Source organism: Phoenix dactylifera, unplaced genomic scaffold, assembly GCF_009389715.1.
Source record: "Phoenix dactylifera cultivar Barhee BC4 unplaced genomic scaffold, palm_55x_up_171113_PBpolish2nd_filt_p 000276F, whole genome shotgun sequence".
Taxonomy (NCBI): domain Eukaryota; kingdom Viridiplantae; phylum Streptophyta; class Magnoliopsida; order Arecales; family Arecaceae; genus Phoenix; species Phoenix dactylifera.
The window spans coordinates 438589-464078 of NW_024067761.1; the positions used below are offsets into that span (position 1 = coordinate 438589).

Genomic DNA, 25490 nt, shown 5'->3' on the forward strand with positions numbered 1-25490 from the left:
AGCCACATATGAGGCGATCCAGTCCGCAGCTCTATTCACCTCACGATACGCATGACCAATCTGAACGGCTAACATCTCTTGAATCAGTCTGCGGGTATCCCGAATCAATAGGTGGTCGTCACCATATCTATCCACTCCCTGTATCCAGTCAATCACCGTGGCAGAGTCTCCCTCAATGCACAATCTATCAAAACCAGCACGCATCTCGCATATCGGATGCCCTCCCAAGCAACTCGTAGCTCCGCCCCAACAACAGTCAATCTTGGAATGCTCCAACCTCCAGCTGCAATCAATCTGCTATACTGGTCCCTAATAACAAAGCCCACTCCTCCAGAAGCTCTATCCATCGCCATACCGCTATCAAAATTCATCTTAAGGAAACCACGGGGTGGGTTAACCCAGAAAGAGAAGCATACCTAGGCACTGAAACAGCAGAAAAAGTACCCCAAATGTCCCTAGCCAACTCCGATGAAGTCGATAGAGTTACCAAAAAGACCTTTGCCGCCTGGGACATGGCTCTGTTCATCACAATCCTCGGAGGCAACCCTCTCCCCTCGAACAGATGTCCATTCCTATCCAGCCATATACGATAAGCCAGATAGGCAACTACTACCCCCAACTCGGCTATGCTAGGTCTCCTGGAAGAGTTCCTCAAGAACTGTAACAAATCCTCCACTGATACCCACCTCGGGGGTAAAAGCATAGATAAACAGCTCCAAATATGTACCGTCCTAGGGCATAGAAGTAAGACGTGATGTATGGACTCCTCGAGATCCGGGCATACCTCGCAATAGTGGGTCATCCTCACCCCCAGCCTAACCAGCACGCACCTGGTCGGATGGCAACCCCAAGCTACCTTCCAAAGGAAGAGCGTCACATGAGGATGCAACCTCAGCCTCCATATCCAACCTGCATCGATCTGTCTGTCTGGCACCCTGCTCATCCAAGAGTGAAGATCCCTGGCACAAACTCTCGATCTGTCTGTCGGCTTTCAAATCAATCTGTCTAGCTCCTTCCGTGATGGAACAAGTAAAGCCATAACCCTCGCCACTAACTGCTCTCCAAACACCTCCCGTATCAATCCCTCATGCCACTATCCCTCTCCGAGAACAATCAGATCATAGACCCTGAACCCCTGTAGTCTGTCCGTGTCCACCATTGTCGGCAAACGACTGATAGGGAACTTCGTCACCCAACTATCCTCAAGTACATCAATGGATCGACCATCACCCACCGCCTATCTGATCGCCGGCAGCACCACAGGGGCTCTAGCACAAATCTCTCTCCATATAGGTGAGTGACGACGCCCTGTACGGGTACCAGTGAGTAGGCCCCCATACTAGGCCCTCATCAAGGAGGACCACATACTATCAGGCTCCAGCAGAACTCTGGTTGCATGTCGCATCGCCACTGCCTCCCGCCTCGCAATCAATGAGGTCACCCCCAAACTGCCCTGCCTGATCGACTGGCACACCACCTCCCACGCCATCAAATGAATACCACCTCTATCACCCCGCCTACCCTATATGAAATCCCTGATGAGCCTCTTGAGTGATCTCAACAATGCTATTGGGAGTATGGAATTGGACAAAAGGTATATCGAAATGGAACTCAAAACTGACCGTGCCAGAGTGACCCTGCCCATCATAGATAGGGTATGCATCTGCCATCCCTCCAACCTGTGTCTGAAACTGATCTTTAGTGAGAGACAATCCCCACTGTGTAACCTTCGTCCGGTGGTCGGAACTCCTAGGTATCTCAGACTACTCTCCTACTGGCTCACCCCCAGGATCTCCATAATAGCTACCTTCACTTGTGGTGTAATCTTCGGGCTGAAGTGTATCGTTGATTTTGCTAAATTGACTCGTTGTTCGGAGTCAGCACAATAGGCACAAAGAATCGATCTAATCACTTGAGCAGCCTGCATGGTCGCCTGGGCCAGGAGCAAGCTGTCATCTGCAAATAGTAGATGGGATATTGGCCTGGCCCCCCGCACCGGCCTATAAGCCTCCAGCCGTTGGGACTCCAAAGCACCCCGCAAAGCCCTAGAAAGAGAGTCAGCACATATAATAAAGAGTAGAGGAGATAAAGGGCATCCCTGGCGAAGGCCAACTGAAAACTCAAAGAAAAGGGAGGGAGTCCCATTTACCGGTATGGAAATGGACCACTCACACATCCCATAACCCATCTAATCCATGTCTCATGGAAGCCAAAGCATTGAATGGAATATTGAACAAAGTCCCAACTCAACCTATCATATGCCCTCTTCATGTCAAGCTTGATCCCCATTAAACTTCTCCTTCTAGGGGCCCCACCAAGATCAAATATAAACTCCTAGGCAATGAGAACGTTATCAGAGATACTCCGTGTGGAGTGATTGACTATATCCCTATTTGATTTTGATGAGCTCAAAGCATTTGAGTATATTTCATGTTGTACTAATGAATTCAATCTAGTGTTCCAGGCAAATATATATGAATTTATCTTTAAGAGCATCGACCTTTTTGTTCAAAGTCATTTGGCTAAGTGTTGAACTCAATTAAGCCAAAGTCTGAAGCTCGAGTTTACTTCGGAAGATTACGAGTCGACTCCAAGTGTTTCAGAGGTTCTAGCACAAGCTCGAGTCGACTCCGGTACACTACGAGTCGACTCCGACTGAGAATAGACAGAATGACAGAAAGATAAATTTCAGACCCTGTCACCGAGTCGACTCCGACGATTTTGAATCGACTCCGATGCTTGCCGAGTCAACTTCCGACAGTTTCGAGTCGACTCCAAGGAGTAACAGACAGAAAGACAGAAAAGTGTTTTCTAGACCCTTTACCGAGTCGACTTCAGAAGGATTCGAGTCGGCTCCTAAACATGCAAGAGTCGACTCTCAAAGGAAAGCAGACTGAAAGACAGAAAACTAAACAAAGTGACTCTGTGAACGAGTCGACTCCGAGAATACGAAAGTCGATCCCAAGTCGACCGAGTCGACCCCAACAAAGTACCGAGTCGACTCCGAGGCAGTTCAACTCGAAAGACAGAGGATCAGTTTTCGGGCTTTGAGAGCCGAGTCGACTCCAAGATGATCCGAGTCGACTCGAAAGAGAAATGCAGAAAAATAGATCTCTGAAATTCTGAGAACGAGCCGTCTCCAAAAGTGCCGAGTCATCTCCGGATATTGGCGAGTCGACTCCAGGTTTGGTTCGAGTCGACTCCAGGACGAGACAGCACTTTAATTCAAATCCTGAACAGTGGGCGAGTCGTCTCCAATAAAGCATTCGACTCCAGCAACAGCTGAGTCGACTCCAGATCGATCGAGTCGATTCCGACCCTAATGGATACATTGTCAGGAGGTGCAGACTGTGCAGAACGGCCACAAATCAGTGTCTAACGGCTATTTTTCAAGGGGGACTGCTTAAATAGCTAGAGTGAACAGTAGTAGACATCAAGAGAGTTACTCTATCTGTGCATTAAGTGTTTTCTAACTACAAAGAGTCTATAGAGAGAAAAGACAAGAAAAAGAAGGAAGAAACGCATTCAATACATTCCTAGAACTCTTCTCTTCGCATTCAAGGCTCTTCCTCTGATATCAAATCTTCAGTGCACTCAAGAGGAGACTCAGAGTTCGAGAAGCCCCTTTTCTTTCTCTTCCAAAATCTGTTTGAGGGCTTCTAACTTTACTCTATTCATATTGATTCATATTTGTTTATTAAGAAGCTTTCCTTGTATCTTTTTCCAAACTGTTTTCTTACTTGATTCAATCAGAGAATTGAATCAAGGGGTGTAAGGTTTGTTGGTGAGCCGAAGTTAAAACCAACGGTGTAAGGGTTCGATTGTGATCCCAAAAAAACAATCGGATGGTTCTAGTCAGTGAGCCTGTAAAAACCGATCGAGTTCGTTGTGATCTCGTGAAAACAACAAGTTGGGTTGTGAACTTGTAAAACAACCGGCTGTAATCCAAGGGATTATAGTGAACTCCCAAGTGAAGCTTGGGAAGTGGACGTAGGAGCAAGGGTTAGCTTCGAACCACTATAAACTGGTTTGTGTTTGTATTGGCTGTTGTCATCTCTCTCTCTCTCTTCATTCACTTTATCTAGTAACTTAACTAATTTGCTTGCATTAGATTTAGTTAATTACTAATCATAGTTTTAATTGGTCGAGAATTAATCCAAACCCAATTCACCCCCCCCTCTTGGGTTGTCTTCTTGGGCAACAAGTGGTATCAGAGCCAGAGCTCTTATATTAAAAGAGTAAAAGATCAAAATGACAACCCCTTTTGGATCTTCTCTTAGTGAGGGGAAATCCACCAATAGGCCTCCATTCTTCAATGGAACCAACTACACCTATTGGAAGGCTAGGATGAGGATATTTATCCAAGCCCAAGACTATGATGTTTGGAGCATCAAGTTAATGGACCATACATTCCTTCTATTTATGTAGATAATATTTCTATACCCAAGCCTGAAAAAGATTGGGATGACAATGATAGAAGGAAGGCACAACTAAATGCCAAAGCAATGATTAGACCATAATGAATTCAATAGAATCTCTACTTGCAATTCTGCAAAAGAGATATGGGACAGACTTGAAGTGACCCACGAGGGCACGAATCAAGTCAAGGAATCCAAAATAAACATGCTAGTTCATAAGTATGAACTATTTTAAATAGAATCTAATGAAACTATCACTTGCATGTTTACTAGATTTACTGATATTGTCAATGACCTAAAAAGCCTTAGCAAAAGTTATACTAACAGTGATCTTGTCAAGAAAGTTCTTAGATCTTTACCAAGATCATGGGAAGCCAAGGTAACAGCGTTCCAAGAAGCCAAAGACTTAAACAAGCTGGCACTCGAGGAGCTCCTTGGATCCTTGATGACACATGAGCTCACAATGAAGCAACACGGTGAAGAAGAGTCCTCCTACAAGAAAAAGGTAATTGCCCTTAAGTCTACTTCTTCTAACAAGGATCCCTCTTGCAGTAGCAGTAGTGAAGAATAAGACAATGAGGGAGATGAAGATGAGGCTCTTCTCGTGCGAAAGTTCAGAAAATTTATCAACCGAAAGAAGTCCTTTCATCAGAGGAGAGGTTCCTCAAGTTCCTACAACAAGGACAATGGTAAGGAAAGGGAAAGTGAGGGAATCGGTTGCTATGAATGCAAGAAGCCGGGACATTTCAGAATCGACTGTTCCTTGCTGAAGAAGGGCAGCAAATACAAGAAGAAGAAAGCTCTTGTCTCCACCTTGACAGACTCCGATCAATCATCATCATCATCGGATGAGGAACAAGAGGAAAAAACAAATTTTTGCTTCATGGCAAATGATAATGAGGTAATATCTTAAACACATTTAGATTTTACCTTTGATGAATTATATGATGCTTTTAATGAACTAATGGATGAATATAAAACAATAAACCTTAAAAATAAAGAATTGAAACTAACTAATCAATCTTACACTCATAAGTACGATAAATTAATTAAGGACAAGGACTCTATCATCAAAGAAAACTTAGAACTTAAAACAAGCAACCAATTGCTAACTTAGAAAACTAATACCTTAATTAAAGATAACGAAAGACTAACTAAGAAAGTTTCAGAACTCAAAAATAGTAACCAAACTATAAAAGATAATCTTACAAAAGACTTAAACTTACTAAAAGCAGAAAAACTGAAGTTAACAAAAGAACTTGAAAAATACAAACCTATTGTAGAAAAGTTTACATATAGTTCTGAAAAATTAGAGATGATTCTTAATAGTCAACGAGCTGTGTTTAATAGAGCTGGTTTAAAACCTAAGAATAAGCAAAAGTTTCTTAAAAACTTTTTTGTAAAAGCTGGAGAAAGTAAAACTAAAAATATAACCTGTTTTTGCTGTGGAAAAGTAGGACATAAAGCTAATGTGTATGACCATAGAAAAGTAGAACCTAAAAGAAAAATTAAAAAGGTTTGGGTTCCAAAAGGAACCAACATAGCTAACCTTGAAGGACCTAAGAAAAATTGGGTACCTAAAATTGTATAATTTCCTTGTGTAAAAGTGTCTTGCAGCCAAGGTCGACAAAAACTATTGGTACTTGGATAGTGGCTGCTCAAGACACATGACAGGTGACAAGGAGCAATTCTTCACCCTAGAGCCTAAAAAGGGAGGTACTGTGACTTTTGGAGACGATAACCAAGGTCACATCGTTGGCATAGGTAAAGTACAAATCATCTCTTCAACCTTCATTGATAATGTATGATTTGTAGATGGTCTTAAGCATAACTTACTTAGCATTAGTCAATTATGTGATAGAGATTTTGATGTTTTGTTTTAGCCATCTCTATACATCATAACCAACTCAATTGACTATAGCTTAGTATTCAAAGGAATAAGACGTGACAATGTTTATGTAGTAGATCTTGAAGATCTCGCCAATAATAGCCGTTGCCTAGTAGCTAGCGATTCTAAAGTCAATGATGTAAGTTGGTTATGGCACCGTAAATTAGGTCATGCAAGTATGGATACAATATCAAAATTAGTTAAAAGAGATTCTGTGATTGGTTTGCCAAAGTTAAAATTTGAGAAAAATAAAATTTGTGAAGCATGTCAATATGGCAAACAATCTAGAAGTTTCTTTAAATCCATAAATTGTGTCTTTACTACTAGACCCCTTGAACTACTCCACATGGATCTTTTTGGACCAACTAGAACCACAAGCCTTGGTGGAAACAAGTATGGCCTTGTCATTGTAGATGATTTTTCTAGATACACATGGGTCATGTTTTTAGCTCATAAAGATGAAGCATTTTCAGTATTTAAGAAATTTCATAAGGAAGTAACTAACTCAAGAAATGCTTCAGTTATAGCTATTAGGAGTGATCATGGAACAGAATTTGAAAATCATCTATTTGATGAATTTTGTAGTAAAAAGGGAATAACTCATAATTTCTCTGCACCTAGGACACCACAACAAAATGGAGTGGTAGAAAGAAAGAATAGAATCCTAGAGGAAATGACTAGGACCATATTGTGTGAAAGTAACCTCCCAAAGTATTTTTGGGGAGAAGCCATTAACACATCATATCATATATTAAATAGGGTTCTATTAAGACCAATCATAAAGAAAACACCTTACGAACTTTGGAGAGATAGAAAGCCCAAAGTAAACTACTTTCATATTTTTGGGTGTAGGTGTTTCATTCATAATAATGGCAAAGATAACTTAGGCAAATTTTATTCCAAATCTGGTGAAGGTATCTTTTTAGGATATTCTACATCAAGTAAAGATTATAGAGTCTTCAACAAAAGAACCCTTGTTATTGAAGAATCTATACATGTTGTTTTTGATGATACTAATGATGTCTCTTCTAGCAAGAGAGTAGCTCTTGATGATGATGCAGGGATACTTGAGGAAAAGATGAATGACATGACATTACAAGAAAATGAACCGAAACAAATTGGAGATACATCAACAAACCAAGAGGTAATTGTTAATCATGGGCTTACAAAGGCTTGGAGGTATGCTTGTTGTCCAATTTCTGTTTACTTAAAAATACGCTAAACAGATCGTTGTTAGAACCGACAAACAAAATTTAATTTAATTTTACTCTTACCTTTTCTTACTCGAAGAATAGTGGTTGTAAGAGGTCGATCCACAGGGAGGCGGTTAGAGTTGCTTAAAAATAAAAACGTTCATTCGGATTCAAAAGCGATTTTTGAATAACAAAAGAAAAATATTATGTCGGGGATGTTGATATGATTTTCTAATTGAAATTAACTAAAAGAAAGGTACTCAGATTCGAAAAGCATTTATTTAATTAATCAAAGAAGAGTTTTGGCATAAATTAAAATGGATGAAAACAGTGCTAAGAAGATTGAAACCTGGAACATAAATTGCATGAAAGAAAGTTTCATATTTTGCATGAAAGAAAAATTAAAAGATTGCATAAAAAAAACAGAAATTAAACTGAACCTAGAACAAAGATTGCATGGAAGAAAATTGATTGATCTCATAAAAAATGATTACAAAAAGTAAAAAAACTTGAAGATGAAGCCTAATGCTCCTTTCTTCTTCAAATAGAAAAGTAAAATAAAACCGAGAAAATCCCTTCCTCTCCCACGGTGGGACTTCGACATAAACTAATCTTTCTTTCTTTTTTCTTTCTTTCCAAGAACAGAGCACTCTGTTCTTGGTTCTTCTTCCTCCTTGGACCAGCCAACCGAGAGCCCTTTCCTTGGTTCCTCTATTTCTTGGCCTCCACCCCAACCGAGCACACCCTCTCTAAGCTCCTCCTCCCCTCTTTTTATAGGCCCTTGGAGATGTGGTGGAGGCGGGATCAGCGGGATCGACTGGGCGGATCGCGGAAGGGAGGCGCGGTCTTGCTTCTTTGGGCCACGGATGCGGGATCGCCGGAATGCTTGATGCGGAAGGCGGGGACGCGGGATTCCTTCTTCGGGTGCTGCTGGGATCTGAAGCGGAAGGTGGCGACGCGGATCCGGTGCTGCATCACGGGCGGAAGAAATGGGATCACCGGTGATTGCAGAAGAGGGGGCTGGGATTTCGAATCCAGCTCGGACATGATGCTGGGAGCTGAAGCGGAAGGTGGCGACGCGGATCCGTGAGGCAGCGGCTACTTGGATCACGGAAGATGAATCGGGAAGGAAGATGGCTGCGTTGGAAGGAGCTGGGAGACACCAAGTTCCATCCAATTAGTCATATAGAAAAAAAAATAGTGTGATATGAAATTTGGCTTGTAGACGGACGGGTCATCTGTTCTGACTGGAGGTCAATTGCAAGTCTTTCAAGTCATGGGTCACCCAGCACCTCATAGTTATGATATGGCCAAAATAGATTTGCCCAAAATTCTTTTCCAAAAGCACAGAAAAATTGGACCCAATTTGGATCCGAACCCGACTCGGACCCGACCCGATCTTCAACCGGGTCGGATCTGGGAAGGGATTCTTCTGAAGTCAAATTTGTACTCAATGTGCATTTTATCTCTAATTTATGATAATCTGTGTCAAACCCAAATATAATATTAATCTAGTGAATTTATCATTATCCGTTAGCAATAACACTAATTTTAGTGACATGTAGGTCGCACTTTTGTGCTCTCATCACACCTCCAAACTAACTTATTGCTAGTCTCTAGCAATTAACAAGCAAACGATAAAATGAGGGCACAAAAAGATATAGTCTAACTTATGACTCTTCTTTTATATATATATATACACAAAACTAAGATATGTATCCATTTTCGTAGGGAATCACGATTATACTTAGCACGTGCAACAAGCCTTTAAACCCCTAGGTTACCCTAGTAGACGAGTGTTGTCTCGTGAGGGTTTGCAGTGAAGTTACCCACAAACTTCATTAGTCAGGGATTTCTAATGTTCAACTCAAAAATTGAACAAGTATTATTGTATGAACTTAGAATTGCAAGGACAATAAAGACTTATTGTTATCATATTTAAGCAGACTCTAACTCAAGTTTCATTACTCCCCATCTATCTGCTAACAAGTCAAGAATGTAGTGAGGTGCAAGATAGTATCATATAAATGAGTGGCTTTCACTTACTTCCACATGATCACTCTAATTTTCAAAACTTCCTAGAGTTAAATGGTAATGAACACCCCATATTTATTTATTTATTTATTTATTTATTTATTTTTATTTTTTTATCAGACTGAATGCTAAGAAGAATGACTTGTGCAATATCTAGCCTTATTAAGCTTTCTAGCTGACCCATGTAGCGAGTGTTAGGCCAATGACTCCCGATCCAGGTGGCTCAAGGCACTAGGTATAGAGACACCCTAACAGGCTTAATAACTCAAGTTAACTAGGCTTCAAGACCAAATTAGTCACTCAGAGTTTAATCTCAATCATCCTCACCTTTTTACGCGAACACTCGCTGCTTGCCAGGCAAGAGGCCCGGTTACTCAGTGAGAAGACTTAAAATAAACTCATTATTTTATTTTATTTTATCTTTTTTTTTTTTTTTCCTTTTTTTTAGGGTGTTCATCACACATATAACTTTAAATTATCCTGAAGATTAAAAGTATTCATATTAGTTGCAAGTATACATACCCCACTATTCATGTGCTTACGTGTAGGTGCTAAATCATCTTGTATCATGTTAGCAGAAGATAGGTGGGACGAAAACTTAAGCTAGAACTGCTATCATATTCCTTAACTTAAAGCTATTGTCAAAGCAATTCCTAGTTTGTACAGCCAAAAAGATTAGAGTTTGAGTTAAAAATTTGAAATCCTTTTTTTTTGAAATCTTTTTAGGCACAAAAATCAAAAATATTCTCACCCTCATACCTAAATTCAGCATTGTCCTCAATGTTGAGAAAATTAAAACAGTAATAGGATCGAGGAGACATTACCTGATTTTGGACCTTGATATGGCTAATAACTTGAAGATTGGGGAAAATACCCCCAAACCTGCATGTTAGTAACTTTATATATATATATATATATATATATATATATAATTATATTATATTATATTATTTTATTTTATTTTATTATTTTTTTTTTAATAATATCTCTATGTTGGGTTGCCTCCCAAGAGCGCTAAGTTTTATGTCTTCAGCCAGACAAAATGTAGATTCACTCATAATAGACAGGATCGATCAGAAGTGTCTCCTCGACTTCTGGACTCAGATACTCAAGGTATGGTTTTAGACGATGTCCATTGACTTGAAACGACCTACCATCCTTAGTATTGCATATTACTACCGCACCATATGGATGTACTTTCTCTACCGTGTATGGGCCAGTCCAGCGAGATTTAAGTTTTCCAGGGAATAGACATAATCGAGAATCATATAAAAGAACTTTTTGTTCTTGGTGAAACTCTTTACGAGTAATTATTTTATCATGCATGACTTTCATGCAATTCTTGTACTTCTTAACACACCCGTAAGCATCGTTCCTAATTTCTTCAAGCTCGTCGAGCTGAAGCTTTCTATGTTCTTCCGCCTTGTCGAGATCGAAATTTAAGCGTTTGATTGCCCAATAGGCCTTGTGTTCTAACTCGACAGGTAAATGGCAAGCCTTGCCATAGACAATCCTATATGGGGACATTCCAATTGGTGTTTTGTAGGCCGTACGATATGCCCACAATGCATCTGCTAACCTAAGGGACCAATCCTTTCGAGATGAATTGACAGTTTTCTCAAGGATGGTCTTGATTTCTCTGTTGGAAATCTCAACTTGTCCACTCATTTGTGGATGATATGGTGTACCGATCTTGTGGGTGATGTTGTACTTCCTAGCAAGGGCTTTAAAAATTCTATTGTAAAAATGTTTCTCCCCATCACTAATGATAGCACGAGGGGTGCCAAAGCGAGCGAAGACAGACTCCTTAAGAAACTTGATCACTACCTTGTGATCATTGGTCTTACATGCGACAGCCTCAATCCACTTGGACACATAGTCAACAGCTAGAAGTATGTACTAGTGCCCAAATAATATAGGAAAAGGACCCATAAAATCAATACCCCAAACATTAAAGATTTCTACAATTAAGACCGGGTTCAGGGGCATCTCATTTTTTCTTGAAATTTTTCCTAGTCTTTGACATCGGTCACATGATTTGCAATACTCGTGTGAGTCATGAAATAGTGTGGGCCAATAGAATCCGCACTGCAAAACCTTTGCAGTCGTCCTTTTACCACTGAAATGACCACCACAAGCGTGATCATGACAAAAGGAAAGGACTTTCCTTTGTTCGTATTCAGGAATACACCGTCGGATGATCTGATCAGGGCAATATTTAAATAGGTATGGTTCATCCCAAAAATACCACTTTACACGAGCTAGGAAGCGGAATTTCTCTTGTTTGGTCCATGAACTGGGCATTCGTTCAGTAACTAGATAGTTGACTACATCAGCATACCATGGAACATTGGTATGGAAAATCATCATTAATTGTTCATCAGGGAAGGTCTCGGACACAGGCATGGATTCTCCAGATGATTCAACAATTAATCTGGACAAGTGGTCAGCTACAACATTTTCAGATCCCTTTTTATCTCGTATTTCAAGATCAAATTCTTGAAGCAATAGGATCCAACGAATGAGTCTTGCCTTGGCATCCTTCTTTGTGAGAAGGTACTTAAGGGCGGCATGATCAGAATAAATGAGGACCTTGGATCCTATCAGATAGGAACGAAATTTATCTAGAGCAAAAACAACTGCCAACAATTCTTTTTCAGTGGTGGAATAGTTGAGTTGGGCGTCATTCAGAGTTTTGCTCGCATAATGAATAACATGGGGAAGCTTCTCTACTCGCCGTCCTAAGACGGCACCTATTGCATAATCAGATGCATCACACATGATTTCAAATGGCAGATTCTAATTAGGGGACTTTATGATGGGTGTTGAGGTTAGTTCAGACTTTAGTCTTTCGAAAGCAGTTATACAAATTGGCGAAAAATTAAAAGTAGCATCTTTCTCCAACAAATCGCATAAGGGTTTCGACAATTTACTGAAATCCGTGATAAAGCGGCGGTAAAAACCCGCATGTCCTAAAAAGGATTTGACTTCCCTAATAATTTTGGGAGGTGGCAATTTAGCAATTAATTCTACTTTGGCCTTATCCACCTCAATTCCCCTTTGTGACATAATGTGTCCTAAAACAATACCTGATTCTACCATGAAATGACACTTCTCCCAATTAAGAACTAAGTTTTCCTCTTTACAGTGTTCTACAACAAGTGTCAAGTGGTGCAGACATTCATCAAAATTGGATCCGAATACAGAAAAGTCATCCATAAAAACTTCTAAAAATTTCTCCACCATGTCGGAGAAAATGCTCATCATACACCGTTGGAATGTAGCTGGTGCATTGCATAGCCCAAAAGGCATGCGACGATAGGCAAAAGTGCCATAAGGACAGGTGAATGTGTTTTTCTCTTGATCCTCACGTGCGATAGGAACTTGGTTATATCTAGAATAACCATCGAGAAAACAGTAATGGGAGTGGCCAGCTAGCCGTTCTAGCATTTGATCGATGAAGGGTAGAGGAAAATGGTTTTTCCTAGTCATGGCATTAAGCTTCCTATAGTCGATGCATACTCGCCATCCCGTTTGGACTCGAGTAGGGACTAACTCATTGTGATCATTTTTCACTACAGTGATGCCAGACTTTTTAGGTACGACTTGAACTGGGCTTACCCACTGACTATCAGAAATAGGATATATAATCCCTGCATCTAAAAGCTTGATGACCTCGACTCGAACTACATCCTTTATGATTGGATTAAGTCGCCTTTGTGGTTCTCTAGAGATTTTTGCATCTCCTTCTAGATGGATTTTATGTTGGACCACAGAAGGACTAATCCCCTTAATATCAGCTATAGACCAACCGATAGCTTTCTGATTCTTCCGAAGGATACTTAACAGCTTCTCTTCATGTTCTTTAGTCAGATTCGATGCAATTATAATAGGTAAGGTCTTGTTTTCTCCAAGAAATGCATATCAAGTTTTCGGGAAGATCTTTAAGTTCTAATTGTGGAGGTTTGACATTGGATGGCACTAGCTGAGATTCCGAAATAGGCAATGATTCAAACTTGGTGGCCCATTTGCTAGTATCCATCACAGGAATGAAATCTAACAATGCATTAACCTCTTGACTTGACTCACAATCTTGACCAAAATTAGCCAAACATCTTTCTAATGGGTCAGAATAACTCGACTCTTCAAAAAAACTGCTAATTATGTTCTCAATCATGTGAATTTCTTCCAAATCGTCCATCTCAGTTGACTGACTACTACTATGAAAAACATTGAGCTGGACAGTCATGTTCCCAAAGGCTAGAGTCATTATTCCATTTCGGCAACTAATCACAGCATTTGAAGTGGCCAAAAATGGTCTACCTAGGATCACCGAGATATGACTTTCTAGATTTTTTACTGGTTCAGTTTCAAGGACTACAAAATCCACAGGATAGTAGAATTCATTAACTTTTACAATCACATCCTCCACAATTCCTTTGGGATACTTCACAGTCCTATCTGCTAATGACAAAGTAATGTTTGTGGGCTTTAATTTCCCCAAACCTAGTTCGGTGTAGACAGAATAGGGTAATAGGTTTACACTTGCTCCTAAGTCTAATAGGGCTCTCCGAATGATGGTTTCTCCTATTTTAATTTCAACAGTGGGGCAACCAGGGTCCTTGTATTTTGGGACAATCTGTTGTTGAATAAGAGATGAGGCTTGTGCCGCCATCATAGCATGCTTAGGAATACTGGTTTTTCTTTTCACCGTGGTTAGGTCTTTTAAGAATTTTGTATAGGAGGGGATCTGTCTGATGGCATCTAGAAAAGGTAAATTTATTTGGACATTTTTAAAGACTTCCATGATTTCATCGTACTGAGATTTTTTCTTTGAGTCTTGTAGTCTACTAGGAAAGGGATCCTTGGGTGTGTATGTCTCTATTGATTTCTCCTCTATTCCTTATGTTCCCTATTCTTGTGCCTTTTTCTGAGTGGGGTTTGGTTCATGCTTTTCTTCTTTTTCTTGTACAGGAAGTTGGACCTTGTTGTCCACTTGCTTGCCAGACCGTAAAGTGGTAATTGCCTGGACTTTATGGGTAGGATTTCCATTAGAATCAATCTGAAACTGGCCTCTCGGCCCTTGATTCTGTTGCCTACTAGGGTTAGGTACTGGCTGACTGGGCAATTCACCTTTCTTCCTATCCCCTAGAGAGTTGGCTATTTGGCTCAGACTAACCTCAAATTTTGCAATCGCTTGCGCATGAAATTGGTTAGTCTGGGTTTGAGCCATGTTGGTCTGTTGTTCCTGTTGGATGAAGTCTTGTTGCTGCTTCATCATGTTAGCCATCATGGCTTCCAATGATGTAGTTTGCTAAGGGATAGGGGCACTATAAGTAGGAATAGGTGGAGCCAATGATTGGTTTATTTGTGATGGACCTATCCTGAAAAAATTCTTCTGAAAACCTGGTAGACCAGCTTGATGCTGAATAGGTTCATTTTGCTTGTATGAGAAATTTGGGTGGAACCTATTATCAGGGTGGTAGACTAAGCTGAATGAATTGGGGGTGGGCTTCTTGAAGGCACTATATGAGTTTAGAGCATTTGCCTGCTCAGCTTTAATGTTGGGTAAACTAGGACCACACTCCACTAGATGCTCAGAACTGTTACACAAGATACATAAACTTTGTGACTCGTGATCCACTTTCATGATGGAATTTAACTCTTTATATGAACTTGAGCTAGTGGAAATAGTGAAAGCATCAAACTTTTTGCTTAAGTTGTTCATTCCAGCCACCAGATTGGACATGACATTTTTTAGTTCTGGGTCTGCTTTCATTTCATAATTGCCTAGTTTTCTAGACCCAAACTCATCTCTATTTACTTCCTTACCATAGCTACTCCAATTTTGGACGTTCTCGGCTAAGTCAATAAGAAATTCATAGGCTTGATCTGGGGTTTGGTTCATGAACCTACCCTTGTGCATGCACTCAGTCATGTTTCTATGTGCCGGAGTTAGTCCTTTATAAAAGAAGTAGACCAGATCAACCTTATCAAGCCTATGGTGTGGGCACTTGACCAAAAGATCATGGAATCTTTCCCAAAGTTGGGAAAATTCTTCCTCAGATTTTCCTCTAAAAGTTTTGATGGCATCCTTAATTTTTTCAGCCTTTACCATGGGATAGAATTTAGCCATGAACTTTCTAGATAGTTGTTCCTATGATGTGATGGAATTAGAAGTAAGAGAATACAGCCATGCAGCAGCACGATCCTCTAAAGGCATGGGAAACAACCTTAATTTAATACCCTCTTCATCTAAGTTTTGATTTCTAAATGTTTGACAGATTGTCAAAAATTTGTTTAGATGAATGTAGGTTTGTTCACTCTCGAACCCATGAAACTTGGGTAACATGTTTATTGTTGCAGCCCGAATCTCGAATTGGGTTGCATTATTAATTGGTAATACTATGCAAGTAGGGGGACTAGCGGATGCGGGTGCGAATAATTCATTCAGGGTTCTAATATGTTCACCCATTGTAGAGATCAACGGTTGGTTTACAGTTCGCGGGTTGTGATGAAAAGTTCTGTCAATCTCAGGATCAAATGGGGTTAACTTATCCCTTAATGACCTTCTACCATGCATACATTTTCAACAACTTAATTAGACTCAATTTTTAAACGAAATCCTAAAAGATAAGAAGAAGGGCTAGACCAAGATGACAACAATCAACACCACACAATAGATTGGCTCTTTAATCTTGAGGTTAAAGAAGGTTTAGTAGCTTTTAATCTAGTTGCACAGAGATTTATTAGGTTAAAAAGTTTCTGAAATTCTCTTCTAGATTAGACAGCTCCTAATCTCCCTTTCAGATTAAGCTTGAGCTTACCAGTTAAGCGATCCAATAACCAGTGACCAGAAAAGTCTCGGGGTGTGTGGTGGTGCCAGAAGGGATACACCGATACCACAATACCCGTAACAGTTCTCACTGTTGTAAAACTTTCCTAGACATCACCAATTACTAAATTCTCACTGGAGTGGCTTTCAGCCGCTTCTTTCCAAGAGCCTAATTGAGCTCGAAAATCCTAAGGCCAATGTCTAATTTGATTTTAATTTAATTTGGCTTAGGATATGTATGCAAGGTGGTGATTTTTGGGCTAAGGATAGGTAATGACTTCCTGACCTTATCTTTTTAATGGGTTTTGTCCTTAAATTATTTTATGCAAATGCTTAATACTAAATGCAGCAAATAATCAATAATTTTTAAAGTTTATGCAATGTCATTAGGTTGTACTGATTAAATGAGCAAACAATTTTTTATTATTATTGTTATTATTTTTATTTTAAAAAAAATATTTTTTTATATTTAATTTTTATATAGCAATAACTTGAATGTAAACTAAACACAATCCTTATGCGTCAGTCAATCTCCGAATGCTCGTTGAATAAGCTCTGAAGATTACTCCGTGAGGAGTCCCAATAGAGGTATGATAACCTCGGGGGATTGCACCCTATCGATTACTAGCAAAAATAAAAAAAATTGATTTAATTTTTTTTTCTTTTTAAATTTCAAATTTTGAATCTCATAATTCAAATTTTGAAATTAAAATTTTTTTGAATTTTTGAATTTTTGAATTTTTTTAATTTTAAATTTTTTTTTGAATTTTAAATTTTGAATTTCAAATTTCAAAATTTAATAACTACGAAATTATTAACTAGAAATTATCAAAATAAGAAAAATTAATAAAAATAAAAATAAAAGCTTACTACCGGAGTGCGTTTACTCCGGGCATCCAAAATTCGATTTGATCTTCGTGATCGTTCTTGCATCTCGATTTGCCTCTCCGGCAATGGCGCCAAAATTTTGTTGTCCAATTCCTGTTTACTTAAAAATACGCTAAACAGATCGTTGTTAGAACCGACAAACAAAGTTTAATTTAATTCTACTCTTACCTTTTCTACTCGAAGAATAGTGGTTGTAAGAGGTCGATCCACAGGGAGGCGGTTGGAGTTGCTTAAAAATAAAAACATTCACTCGGATTCAAAAGCGATTTTTTTAAAAACAAAAGAAAAACATTATGTCGGGGATGTTGATATGATTTTCTAATTGAAACTAACTAAAAGAAAGGTACTCAGATTCGAAAAGCATTTATTCAATTAATCAAAGAAGAGTTTTGGCATAAATTAAAATGGATGAAAACAGTGCTAAGAAGATTGAAACCTGGAACATAAATTGCATGAAAGAAAGTTTCATATTTTGCATGAAAGAAAAATTAAAAGATTGCATAAAAAAAACAGAAATTAAACTGAACCTAGAACAAAGATTGCATGGAAGAAAATTGATTGATCTCATAAAAGAATGATTACAAAAAGTAAAAAAACTTGAAGATGAAGCCTAATGCTCCTTTCTTCTTCAAATAGAAAAATAAAATAAAATCGAGAAAATCCCTTCCTCTCCCACGGTGGGACTTCGACATAAACTAATCTTTCTTTTTTTTTTCTTTCTTTCCAAGAACAGAGCACTCTGTTCTTGGTTCTTCTTCCTCCTTGGACCAGCCGACCGAGAGCCCTTTCCTTGGTTCCTCAATTTCTTGGCCTCCACCCCAACCGAGCACACCCTCTCTAAGCTCCTCCTCCCCTCTTTTTATAGGCCCTTGGAGATGTGGTGGAGGCGGGATCAGCGGGATCGGCTGGGCGGATCGCGGAAGGGAGGCGTGGTCTTGCTTCTTTGGGCCACGGATGCGGGATCGCCGGAATGCTTGATGCGGAAGGCGGGGACGCGGGCTTCCTTCTTCGGGTGCTGCTGGGAGCTGAAGCAGAAGGTGGCGACGCGGATCCGGTGCTACATCATGGGCGAAAGAAATGGGATCGTTGGTGATTGCGGAAGAGGGGGCTGGGATTTCGAATCCGGCTCGGACGTGATGCTGGGAGCTGAAGCGGAAGGTGGCGATGCGGATCCGTGAGGCAGCGGCTGTTTGGATCACGAAAGATGAATCGGGAAGGAAGATGGCTGCGTTGGAAGGAGCTGGGAGACACCAAGTTCCACCCAATTAGTCATATAGAAAAAAAAATAGTGTGATATGAAATTTGGCTTGTAGACGGACGAGTCATTTTTTTCTGACTGGAGGTCAATTGCAAGTCTTTCAAGTTATGATATGGCCAAAATAGATTTGCCCAAAATTCTTTTCCAAAAGCACAGAAAAATTGGACCCGATTTGGACCCGAACCCGACTCGGACCCGACCCGATCTTCAACCGGGTCGGATCTGGGAAGGGATTCTTCTGAAGTCAACTTTGTACTCAATGTGCATTTTATCTCTAATTTATGATAATCTGTGTCAAACCCAAATATAATATTAATCCAGTAAATTTATCATTATCCGTTGGCAATAACACTAATTTTAGTGACATGTATGTCGCACTTTTGTGCTCTCATCAATGCTCATGGTCACTCTAAAGAATTAATCTTAGATGATCCATCTCAACCTGTTAGAACTAGAGCCTCTCTTAGAAACTTAAATAATCATCTTGTATTTGTTTCACATTTAGAACCTAAAAATATAGAAGAAGCTGAAAGTGATGTAAATTGGATAAATGCTATCCAAGAGGAACTTAACCAATTTACAAGAAATAAAGTATGGAACTTAGTTGAAAGACCAACTGAATACTCAATAATAGGAACTAAATAGATATACAAAAATAAACTTGATGAAAATGGAATTGTGATTAGGAACAAGGCTAGACTAGTAGCAAAGGATTATAATCAAGAAGAAGAAATAGATTTTGATGAAACTTTTGCTCCGTAGCTAGACTTGAGGCAATTAGATTGTTACTAGCATTTGCATGCAATAAAGATTTCAAATTATTTCAAATGTATGTAAAAAGTGCCTTCTTGAATGGGTATATTAATGAGGAGGTTTATGTAGAACAACCTCTTGGTTTTGAGAATATCAATATCTCAATCATATTTATAAACTAAACAAAGCACTTTATGGTCTAAAACAAGTCCCTAGAGCATTGTATGAAAGACTTAGCAAATTTCTATTAGACCATGAATTTTCTAGAGGAAATGTTGATACAACTCTATTTTTGAAAAAGAAAAATAAAAATATGTTGGTAGTGCATATTTATGTAGATGATATTATTTTCGGTGCTACTAACAATCGCCTTTGCGAAGAGTTTGTTGAGTTAATGCAGAGTAAATTTGAGATGAGCATGATGGAAGAATTGAACTACTTCCTCGGACTTCAAATCAAACAATCCAAGAAAGGAATTTTCATCAATCAAGCCAAATACATCAAGAAAATGCTAAAGAAGTTTGACATGGATGGAAATAAGTCAATTGGCACCTCCATGAGCTCATCATGCAAACTAGACAAAGATGAATCAGGTAAATCAGTAGATCAAAAGCTGTATAGAGGTATGATAGGATCTTTACTATATCTTATAGTAAGTAGATCTGATATTATGTTTAGTGTATGCATGTGTGCTAGATATCAATCTAATCCTAAGGAATTACACCTAATTGCAGTTAAGAGAATTTTTAAATATTTTATAGGAACAAAAAATATAGGTCTATGGTACTCTAAAGAATCAAGCATAAATTTAATAGGGTACACTGATTCAGACTTCGCTGGTTGTAAACTTGATAGAAAAAGCACCAGCGGGTCTTGTCAATTTTTAGGAGAAAACCTAATTTTATGGTTTAGCAAGAAACAAAACTCGGTGGCACTATCTACGGCTGAAGCGGAATATGTTGCTGCCGAGAGTTGTTGCGCTCAAATTTTATGGATCAAGCAACAACTTGAAGATTATGGCATTAAACAAAATAAGATTTTCATAAATTATGATAATACAAGTGCCATAAACCTAACTAAAAATCCAATTCAACACTCAAGAACTAAACATATTGAGATAAGACATCACTTCATAAGAGATCATATGTTAAATGGTGATGTAATATTTGAATTTGTTTGCACTGATAATCAACTTGCTGACATCTTCACAAAACCCTTGAGTGAAGATCGATTTTGTATTCTTAGAAGAGGGTTAGGAGTGATTGATCCATTCTTGTGATACTCCCCTATAATTTATTGATTTTGATGATTAGCTTATATTGGATATAGGATTTCACGTCTATGGTCATCAAATCATTCCTTAAGTTATAAAGATTCTCATATCTATCTCTTCTTTGACACAGAATTAACTAAGTTCTTTAGTTATGTGCCAGAGTTCGAGTCGACTCGAATAGATTTTAGAGTCAGCTCATGAGCGAGTCGACTCGCGCATATTTAGGAGTCGACTCGAGGTCGAGTCGACTCGCAACATACCAGAGTCGACTCGAGGTCGGGAATCCGATTTTTAACCCTAATCGAAACGTTTATTCTTCACTTCTATTTTCGGTCGCCACTGTTCCAAAATCCTAGAGTCGTCTCCGACCCATTTTAGGTCCTTTTCCTCGAGTTTTCTCCCATTTCTCTTGTCCATCCCTCGGTTTTTAGGTCAAAATGCCTAGGAAAGCCGTTGTCCCGAGCCGGAAGAGACCTCTCTCCGCGAGCAGCACCGAGTGACGGTCCAAGGCCCGGAACGAACCCGTGAGGCCACCACCTCCGGTTCCTTCCCTGCCTAGGCCGATTCCTTCCCCACCTAGGTCGGTTCCCTCGCGTCCGTGCGCCGGAAGGGCAGTCTCTACCGGGAGGAAAGTCAATTTTGACTTCCTCTCCCGGGAAGGGTTCACCCCAGGGCATCATCTTAGGGCTCAAAGATTAGAGTTCTTCTGTTCTATAGACGTCCCTACCTACCCATGGTTAGTTAGGAAATTTTATGGGACTGTAGCCCGAGGTAGTGGTGGTATACAGGGAACCGTAGCGGGTGTTCCTGTTTTTATCTCGGAGGACTTCATTACTCGAATCCTCCATCTCTTCCGAGAGGAGATTTTTCCCACTCATCCCCATGATAGGACTGAGGCCCTTACGGCCATCATAGGGAGCCCACCTCAATCCCCAATAGAGGAGGTATTTGCAAATCAGCTTTAAGCTGAAATGCGGCTCCTCCTAAGTATCATTTCTAGGACTCTCTTTCTCAAAACTGGTAGGTTTGACTTCATCTCCGAGAGAGACCTAGCATTGATGTTCCACATTCTCTAAGACACTTCCATCAACTTCCCCAAACTCATCTACAAATATATCTTTGAACCCCTAGATAAACCTAGGTTGAGTCTCCTTTATGGCATGCTATTCACACTCTTCTTTAGGAAGTTAGAGGTCCCTATCCCTGAGGGAGAACCCTCTCGTTCATTTCGAAATACTGATCATATGGGTGAGGGGACTCTCCACAGAATGGGGTTCCATAAAGTCAAAAATGTTTGGGTTAGGAAACATCTTCATCCACACCATCCGACCCTACCACTCCTCACTCACCTAGTCCTGATCATGACCAGGACCACTACACAGCTCCTCCCACTTTTTCTTCCACTTGTGGTCCTTCATTTCCATCTACTTCTATTGGACCATCTACAGCTCCACAACCTCAGCAACCTTTAGAAGTCCGGATCAGCACTGAGCAGCTCCGGGAGATGAGACAGAAGATTGTGAGGGAGTTGAGAGATGATTTATTGAGAGAGCTCTGAGGTCCACTGAGTGCTTCCTCCTCTGATGTTGTTCCCTCCTTAGCAGTCGTATCCAAGATGGTAGCAAACCTGAAGGAGGAAATCTACAATATAAGGAGCCTAGTCCAAGCTCAATACTGGAATCTTAGCGACGTAAAGGATGACACGAGGAAGATGCGAGATAGCATCAGAAACGAGCTAGGTAGCCAGAGTCAGGGTGCAGAAAGGCTCGCAAATGCCTTGATCTCCAAACTTGACATCCTCCAAGAAAGTGTGACCCAGCTCACTTCGATACAGTCTAGGGCCACCTCGGAGATCATCGAACAGCTAGGGAACGTCTCTGAGGGGATAAGCTTGGTCATCAAACATATCAGACTAAGTACGGGAGCCACATCCTCCACTACAAAGAAATCCTAGTGTATTTTTTTATGATGTAGAGTCTCTTGAGGACTTTTTCTGTTATGTAATCACACTTGTACTCAAATTTGGCTTTAATACAATGAGAAGAAATTTCCTTTCAAAACTGTGCAATTTGAGTTCTTATACTTTTCTGTGTTATGTGCCTTTTTGCTATGATGACAAAAAGGGGGAGAAAATATGATGAAATTGAAATGTAAAAGAAATCACTAAAAAGAAAATCCTTAAAGCAAAAAGTAATTTGTTCCTAGTGGATTCGATACCTCGAGGCTCATTATCTCTCTGTTGGGGTTCCTGAAGGAGTAATTTTCAGAATCTATTCAAGGGATATTCGGAGATTAGTTGAATCATACTCAAGAACAAATTGACAGATTTTCTCTCTGAAAGTAAGAATTTAAGCTCAAAAGCTTCAAGACATTAAAAGAAAATTCAGAGAACCTAAACATAATTGAATGCATATGTTGAGGAGGAGAATCTGAAATCTTAAGAAAGCAAATTCATTAAACATATATAAGTCAAACAATTGATTGCATGATATGAAGGCTTATATAATTCCAAATGAAAGGAGGAGCTTTAATTTCAGGATTTACTGATTCATACTTTCAATTTTGGATAAATTAAATGACTAGACATTTGAATTCATTTCAAAACTTTACTATAAATCACCTCTTGGTTGAGCAATTGACTTTACAAATACTCAATATTTTGTCATCATCAAAAAGAGGGAGATTGTGGAGTGATTGACTATACCCCTATTTGATTTTGATGAGCTCAAAGCATTTGAGTATATTTCATGTTGTACTAATGAATTCAATCTAGTGTTTCAGGCAAATATATGTGAATTTATCTTTAAGAGCATCGAGCTTTTTGTTCAAAGTCATTTGGCTAAGTGTTGAACTCAATTAAGCCAAAGTCTAAAGCTCGAGTCAACTCCGGAAGATTATGAGTCGACTCCAAGTGTTTCAGAGGTTCTGGCACAAGCTCGAGTCGACTCCGGTACACTACGAGTCGACTCTGACTGAGAACAGACAGAAGGACAGGAAGATGAATTTCAGACCCTGTCACCGAGTTGACTCCGACGATTTCGAGTCGACTCCGATGCTTGCCGAGTCGACTCCCGACAGTTTTGAGTCGACTCTAAGGAGTAACAGACAGAAAGACAGAGAAGTATTTTCTAGACCCTGTTACCGAGTCGACTCCAGAAGGAAAGCAGACTGAAATGCAGAAAACCAAACAAAGTGACTCTGTGAACGAGTCGACTCCGAGAATACGAGAGTCGACCCCAAGTCGGCCGAGTCGACCCCAACAAAGTACCTAGTCGACTCTGAGGCAGTTCAACTCGAAAGACAGAGGATCAGTTTTCGGGCTCTGAGAGCCGAGTCGACTCCAAGATGATCCGAGTCGACTTGAGAGAGAAATGCAGAAAAATAAATCTCTAAAATTCTGAGAACGAGCCGTCTCCAAAAGTGCCGAGTCATCTCCGGATATTGGCGAGTCGACTCCAGATTTGGTCCGAGTCGACTCTAGGACAAGACAACACTTTAATTCAAATTCTGAACAGTAACAGCCGAGTCGACTCCAGATTGAGTGAGTCGACTCCGACCCCAACGAATACATTGTCAGAAGATGCAGACTGTGCAGAACGGCCATAAATCAGTGTCTAACGGCTATTTTTCAAGGAGGGCTGCTTAAATAGCTAGAGTGAACAGTAGTAGACATCAAGAGAGTTACTCCATCTGTGCATTAAGTGTTTTCCAACTACAAAGAGTCTATAGAGAGAAAAGACAAGAAAAAGAAGGAAGAAACGCATTCAATACATTCCTAGAAGTCTTCTCTTCGCATTCAAGGCTCTTTCTCTGACATCAAATCTTCAGTGCACTCAATAGGAGACTCAGAGTTCGAGAAGCTCCTTTTCTTCCTCTTCCAAAATCTGTTTGAGGGCTTCTAACTTTACTCTATTCATATTGATTCATATTTGCTTGTTAAGAAGCTTTCCTTGTATCTTTTTCCAAATTGTTTTCTTACTTGATTCAATCAGAGTATTGAATCAAGGGGTGTAAGGTTTGTTGGTGAGCCGAAGTTAAAACCAACGGTGTAAGGGTCCAATTGTGATCCCGGAAAAACAATCGGGTGGTTCTAGTCGGTGAGCCTGTGAAAACCGATCGAGTTCGTTGTGATCTCGCGAAAACAACAAGTTGGGTTGTGAACTTGTAAAACAACCGGCTGTAATCCAAGAGATTATAGTGAACTCCCAAGTGAAGCTTGGAAAGTGGACGTAGGAACAAGGATTAGCTCCGAACCACTATAAACTGGTTTGTGTTTGTATTAGCTGTTGTTATCTCTCTCTCTCTCTCTCTTCATTCACTTCATCTAGTAACTTAACTAATTTGCTTGCATTAGATTTAGTTAATTAATAATCATAGTTTTAATTGGTCGAGAATTAATCTAAACCCAATTCACCCCCCCCCCCTTGGGTTGTCTTCTTGGGCAACACTCCGCCCAGCAACAAAGGCTCCTTGCTCTGGGCTGATAAGCCTAGGTAATATGTCTCTCAATCGCACTGCTAAGATCTTTGTCGTTGCCTTATACAGTGTGGTGCACAAACTGATTGGGCAGTAGTGGCCCGGCTCAGTCAAGCCCTGTCGCTTGAAAATCAAAGTAACAAAAGTTCTCTGCCAATCAGGAGACATCGCCGCTGTGCTGAAGAACTGCTGGATAGCCTCAATCACATCCTGCCTGGCTAGCGTGAAGTACCTACGAAAAAATACTGGAGGGAATCCATCCGGACCAGGTGCCTTATCCCCCGCAAGGGACCGTATTGCCTCCTGGGTCTCCCTCTCCGACACCAGCCTAATCAATGCTGAGGTCTCCTCTGCTGAAACCCCCACCGAAGGCAGCGGTAGATCGGTAGAAATCACACTCCTTGTCTGCTCAGTCCATCTAGCTCTGAAAAACTGCTCCAACACCCGGTTAGTCATATCCGGCTCCTTCGTCAT

At 40.0% G+C, this 25490-nt stretch overlaps 1 protein-coding gene across 1 annotated transcript; it reads right to left on the reverse strand.

The window, feature by feature from the left end:
• Window positions 1-152: 152 nt before the first annotated feature.
• On the reverse strand, window positions 153-25490 carry LOC120105400. The gene is made up of 3 exons (XM_039117813.1): window positions 25084-25490; window positions 488-572; window positions 153-371 (listed from the first exon to the last, which is right to left on the reverse strand). Exons 1-3 carry the CDS (start codon window positions 25488-25490, stop codon window positions 153-155), a joined length of 711 nt encoding a protein of 236 aa, XP_038973741.1.

Excerpts from the sequence above, each read along its gene's own strand:
- LOC120105400 (XM_039117813.1), bottom strand. The coding sequence starts at position 25,490 with ATGACGAAGGAGCCGGATATGACTAACCGGGTGTTGGAGCAGTTTTTC. Across the intron at positions 573-25,083 it reads ATCAGTTTGTGCACCACACT|GAATGGACATCTGTTCGAGG; the intron begins GTATAAGGCAAC and ends ATGGCTGGATAG. Across the intron at positions 372-487 it reads AGGCGGCAAAGGTCTTTTTG|ATGAATTTTGATAGCGGTAT; the intron begins GTAACTCTATCG and ends GGTTTCCTTAAG.